The sequence below is a fragment of the Cebus imitator genome, unplaced genomic scaffold, assembly GCF_001604975.1.
Source record: "Cebus imitator isolate Cc_AM_T3 unplaced genomic scaffold, Cebus_imitator-1.0 Scaffold24, whole genome shotgun sequence".
Classification (NCBI taxonomy): Eukaryota; Metazoa; Chordata; class Mammalia; order Primates; family Cebidae; genus Cebus; species Cebus imitator.
The window spans coordinates 13,675,300-13,681,458 of record NW_016107339.1 but is presented as its reverse complement, the minus strand read 5'-3'; the positions used below and the strand labels follow the sequence as shown (position 1 = coordinate 13,681,458).

The window sequence follows — 6,159 nt, the reverse complement described above, 5'->3', positions numbered from 1 at the left end:
TTGACAGCTCACAGGGAGGCCCCGCCCGCCGCGCTCACCTCTCCGCTGCACTGTGAAGCTCTCGCCAACCCGGTAGTTGTGTCTGCAGTAGTTGTCCACCTGGCCCCGCTTCTGCTCCAGGAGTTCCTTCTGGCTGTTCCAGTACTCTGCGCTAGGCCGCCCCAGCTCCGTCACCGCCCGGTACTCCCCCACGTCGCTGTCGAAGCGCACATACTCCTCCTGGTTATAGAAGTATCTCTGCAGGTACCGCACCCGCTCCGTCCCGTTGAAGAAATGACACTCAGACTTAGCCTGCTCCAAGAAACGTGCTGTGGGGACACGAACGATCCGGTCACAGGGGCGGCCTCCGGGAAAGACATGGACAGCGACGCCGCCATCGGGGCTCCCGGGGGAGGGAGGCGCTGAGCGAGCTCTGGGAACCTTGACCGGCCCCACCCGCAACCCCCGCCCTCCAGGCCAGGGGCTCCTCTTCTGTCTTCCTGAGGCGGACGGGGTCTGGGGGACCGGGGGCGGAAAACCTCCTCTGATCCCAAGTAATTTGCCCCCCCAACCCCACCCCGCCCGCCCGCCCGCCCGCCGGCCGTCTCCAGCCTGTTCTGTAGACCTCTAAGCAGGAGCTGGAGGAGGATCCTCCCCGCACCGCAGCCCGCGCCGCCTCCTCCTGGGAGCCTCCACCCCAAACACACTCTCTGCCCCTTCTCTCATCGCACGGGCTTCACCCGTTCCCTCAACAGCCCCCACCTCGTTCATCCTGTGAACATTTCTTTAGTGACGACCTTGTGCCAAACAAGGACACTTACATTGTGAATAATATCAAATGTGGAATCACTACGGAAATCTGAGGCATCTTAGTGAAAAGTAATTGCAGCAGCATCACTGTGACTTAGAAGAGGGCAAGTTGTGAAAAGTTAATAGAGACAGTGATGACCAACAACTCACGAAAATGCATAAGGCAAAAAATAAATATGAAGGTATTGAACGCGAACTGACTAAATGGATTTAACAAGAAAGTGGTTGAATTCATGCAACTGTCTACTTTTTGCAATGAAACAAGAAAAAATAAACCATAAAGAACTGAATGGGGGCCGTGAGTGTATAGAAGATGTGAGTCTAGAATTTTCAGGAAGAACACAGTGTGAACCAGCGCTCTCAGCCTCAGAACTGTTGACATTTTGAACCAGATAATTCTTTGTTGATGACAGAGGCTGTTGTGACCATGACAGGTTCTCTAGCAGTGTCCCTGGCTTCTACTCATTAAATATCAGATGAAACCCCTGTTGTGACAAACAAAAATTGCTCCAAACATTGCTACACATTCCCCAAGGGTGATGGGAGAGAGGGGAGTGGTGGCGAACTCTGCCTGGGTAAGAACCGTGGGTGTGACCATCTGAAAAAATCTGTGTTGAACAAGCCACTATTAGTAATGCAGCAGCTGAGAATTACATGGAAAAATATACATTGAAAATCTTGGTCCTACATAAAACGAATGACTTATAGAATTCTGATCTCAATACTGAGCCCTCTTTCCAGAAAATGAACTTGTTGAGGACCAAGATTTATTGATTTCTTTGCCTTACCAATCAGTCACCAAATCTTATCGTTTATCTTTCATATCATCTTCTTTTTTAGCTTCTCTGCCACTAATTATCTGTAGTAATGAATCACAACCACAGCTATTTTATTCTTGTTTAATTCCCCAACTAACTCATTTATTTCAGTCTGCCACTTCCAACAACATTAGTAGGATTCAAATTATCAGCCTTTGCCAGAGGTAAAACTCTCCTTTTGTAGTCAAGTCCCGTCAGAAACGGAGAAGCCAAGAAAATGACATTCTTGTACAGTTTACAAGAAAATGAGCAGGTCCCCAGACTTTGAGTAAGAACTTCCTACAAAGGACATGAACTCATCATTTTTGATGGCTGCATAATATTCCATGGTGTATATGTACCACATTTTCCCTGTCCAGTCTATCATTGATGGGCATTTGGGTTGGCTCCAGGTCTTTGCTATTGTAAACAGTGCTGCAATGAACATACGTGTGCATGTGTCCTTATAAGTAGAACGATTTATAATCCTTTGGATATGGGATATGGATGAACCTGGAAACCATCATTCTCAGCAAACTGACACAAGAGCAAAAAATCAAACACCGCAGGTTCTCACTCATAGGCAGGTGTTGAACAATGAGAACACATGGACACAGGGAGGGGAGCACTACACACTCAGGTCTGCTGGGGGGAAATCGTGGAGGGATGGTGGGGGGGGAGGTGGGGAGAGATAGCATGGGGAGAAATGCCAGATATAGGTGAAGGGGAGGAAGGCAGCAAATCACACTGCCATATGTGTACCTATGCAACAATCTTGCATGTTCTTCACATGTACCCCAAAACCTAAAATGCAATTAAAAAAAAAAGACCTTCTTCACGAAGCTCCCTTTGCCCTTTAGATACGATGGCAGAGAGGAGGGCACCCTGGATCAAACAATGTGTGTCTTTTTATCTTTTTACTCTTAAATTATCTAAGCACTTTCTTTACAGAGAGAATGTTAAAAAATAAACTTGTGTGAAGTTGCTGTCTCTGTGTCTTACATGGTTAGCCCTGTAATCCATGCTCATGTGTCCCACATAAGGTTGACAGATTTGGAAAATAAAATCAGAAAATGCCTGTTAAATCTGGATTGCCATTTAATTATGGTTGTATATCTGAAATCATCTTTAACTAGGAACCTCTATTTTATTTGGCAACCTAGCCCCACTTGCTAGTGAAACCTCAGAAAAAGGAGTGACTTAATACTTCCTTGTATTCTTCGACACATGCCTTGATAGACATATAGAACTTTTAAAATGTTAAATGCAACATGGATGAAAATGAAAATGAGCTCAGGTAGAGCGCCCTAAACATATGAACTAAAGTTGGGTGAATCCATTTCTCTCTTTTTCACAAATGTGATGTATTTTCTCTAACATTTTCTTCTTTGTTAAATGCTTATTGGGTTATTGTCTGCCCCTTTACTGTTGTGTAACTTCCTTGAGAGTAGGGACCTTCTCTGTCTTTTTTTTTTTTTTTAAACGGAGTTTTGCTCTTGTTATTCAGGCTGGAGTGCAATGGCCCAATGTCGGCTCAGGGCAACCTCCGCCTCCTGGGTTCAAGCAATTCTCCTGCCTCAGCCTCCCAAGTAGTTGGGACTACAGGTACGTGCCACCATGCCCAGCTAATTTTTGTATGTTTAGTAGAAACGGGGTTTCACCATGTAGACCAGGATGGTCTCGATCTCTTGACCTCGTGATTCATCTGCCTCGGCCTCCCAACCTCTCTGTCTTAACGAAATAGAATGATTTGAAACTAGAGGGGAGCTTAGTAAATAGTTGCTGCTGAGAAAATGAGTGTGATTTACATGAGTAAACCAGGGATCTGGGAACTGATGACTGTTGGGATCCTGGAGAGCAAGAAGGGGCTGAAGCTCCAGCAGCCTTTCATTTTGATGTCACATTCTACCCCTTCTCTTCCCTGTGAGAAATACAGGCAAACTTCTTCTTTCTCCTCTTTCTATTTGGTAGAAGAATTCACAGATAGAGAAACAGTGATTTAAGAAAAAAATTTTTTTTGAGACGGTGTCTCACTCTGTTGCCAGGCTGTAGTGAAGTGGTACAGTCTTGGCTCACTGCAACGTCTGTCTCCTGGGTTCAAGTGATTCTCCTGCCTCAGTCTCCCGAGTAGCTGGGATTACAGGCACAGGCCACCATGCCCAGCTAATTTTTGTGATTTTAGTAGAGACGACGTTTCATCATGTTAGCCATGATGGTCTCGATCTCTTGACCTCGTGATCTGCCTGTCTCGGCTTCCCAAAATGCCGGTATTACAGCCGTGAGCCATTACACCAGTCTAAAATTTTGTGATTAAGATTCATCTCTTTTTGCTTGGGTGTGGTGGGTCACACCTGTAATCATAGCACGTTGGGAATCCAAGGCAGGAGGATTGCTTGAGGCCAGGAGCTTAAGGCCAGCCTGGGCAACATGGCAAAATGTGGTGTTTACTAAAATTACAAAAATGAGCTGGGGCTAGATATGGTTGCCTGCCTGTTGTCTTTGCTACTCTGGAGGCTGAGGAGGGAGGATTGCTTGAGCCTTAAAGGAAGAGGTTGCAGTGAGCCAAGATCACACAACTGCACTATAGCCTGGGTGATGGAGCCAGGTCTTGTCTCAAAAAAAAAAAAAAAAAAAAAAAATTATCTCTTTCAATGGATCTCATAATGCTAATGCTGTGCAACCTTAAGAGATTTCTGGAAATGATGGCAACATATCTGGGGAAAAAATAGAGAGAAACTGGAGGAAGAGGTAAGCAGACATGGTTAATTAAGGAAACCTGAGGGCATGACGGGTGAACCTATGAAATTTAGGACAAGACCCCAGTAAGACAATGAGTTCCCAGGACTTGCTCATTGACTTTCAGCCCTATGAGATGTGAACAATGTCCACATTCTCTCTGTAACCCCACACATTATGAAATTTCTGATATTTGACCATTTTTTACTGACAAAAATAGAATTTCATATAATTTATCCCACGTTAGTTGAGTCTCTTCTTGTCATGCCTAGTTAGAGCACGTAGGAGATGTAGGAGAAACTAGTACAGAAAGCTTAAAACAGATTCATAAAAAATTAACCTGGGCCAGGTTTTCAGAGGATGCCTTAAGTTCTTTAGGCACCAAAGAATACCTCATAAATGCTGTTTACCTGTAGGGTGACTCCAAGTCCTAAAGACCTCAGCTTCCGCTCCAGGGATGTTTCCCCATAAGAAAGCAAGTGCACTGAGTATCGCTTTTGGCAGAGAACCTACATACACTGCAGGGATACAGGATTTACAAACATTGGAGTTCAGAAAGAAAAGAAAGGAGATAATGGGGAGGCCCCTGGGTACATCCTCACATGTGAGGAAGAGGGGTCAACACCAAAGGTCCCGTGGAAGATGTAACACAGGATCATCTAGGACAGACCCCTTGAATTCCCTTGACTCCCACAAAATTTTTTGGAAAAAAACCTCCTTTTGTGTGACATAAGTCAGCATAATAAAGGGCAGTGCTATATGGAGAGTTTATTTTAGCATCCTTATTTCTAAATCCTCTAAAGGCCCCGAGGAAATGTGATGCAAAGCTTTTCTTGGTGGAAATTTGAGAAGAAATGGCCTGTATCGTGGCCCCTTCCACAAGTCTCATGGAGAGGGCAAGTAGCCAAGCTCCTTTGGTGGTGGAAATACTTTGGGATCCAATGATAAAGATGGGCAATCTCTGAAGAGAACATCACAAATTGTTAAGGGACACAGCCAGGGCACAATGTTAACAAAACTCCCTATTTTCCCCACCCCATAGTAGCTCAGCACCCACAATGTGCACTTACGTCGGGTGTCCCCAGCCAAAGCCAGTGGGGAGCTCAGCACCATCAGTGTCACTGTCAGCGCTGCCATGCAGAAGCCTCCAGGGAGCCTCAGACACACCATGCTGGACAACGGGACAGGACCAGGGGCCAGAGAAGCCGACAAGTCTCACTCAGGGAGAACTATGACCCACTCCACCCACATTCCAAATTATAGGGAGGAAGTTACTGATTTCCTTGCTCCTGGATTGGGTAATCTCTTGTTGGAGAACCAGTAAGCATCTGAGGTCAATAGCATCATCAGTTGCTGGTCAGAGATGCTGTATGAAGGTCCTCTTCTGAAACAGAATTTCCTTCTCTAGAGGATTGTTTTAATTCAGTACTTGAAAGGTTTGATCCAGCTGCATGTAAAACACTTTGACTGGGTCCCTACTGTGAGCCAGTTCTGTGCTGGTCAGTGATGTGTTCACAAGTTTGAGCCTTGCAAGAACATTTATTTCTCACTTGACAAGAGAACTGTTTATGGGAGTGAGTGTGTGAGTGTTTAGGAGTAAAGGAGATGGAGGGAACACGGTTGCAAATCTGGAGACCTTTAATCTGGTCCTTATTGTACCATATCTTAATGTTGTAGATTTGGGAATATTGCTTCACGTCTAACAGTTGAAATGAAGGCTCTGCGATCTTTCATGTCTTTCAATCGTGGAAAATGCTGTGATTCTGTGGACGCCTCAAGGAGCAGCAGCCCTGGGTATCTGATGATATGACAGAATGACAGCTGTTGACTGGAGAGT

At 45.3% G+C, this 6,159-nt stretch overlaps 1 protein-coding gene across 2 annotated transcripts in view; it reads right to left on the bottom strand.

The window, feature by feature from the left end:
- Positions 1 to 5,598, bottom strand: part of LOC108300090 (HLA class II histocompatibility antigen, DR beta 3 chain) — a 75,990-nt gene extending 70,392 nt beyond the window's left edge. For both annotated transcript variants that reach the window (XM_017522742.2, XM_037736295.1), the window contains exons 1-2: positions 5,393 to 5,598; positions 39 to 308 (exon numbers count right to left, since the gene is read on the bottom strand). In XM_017522742.2, the coding sequence (XP_017378231.1) occupies positions 39 to 308; positions 5,393 to 5,492 (370 nt within the window). In that variant the 5' untranslated portion in view covers positions 5,493 to 5,598. The remainder of the gene's footprint in view (positions 1 to 38; positions 309 to 5,392) is intronic.
- Positions 5,599 to 6,159: the final 561 nt, after the last annotated feature.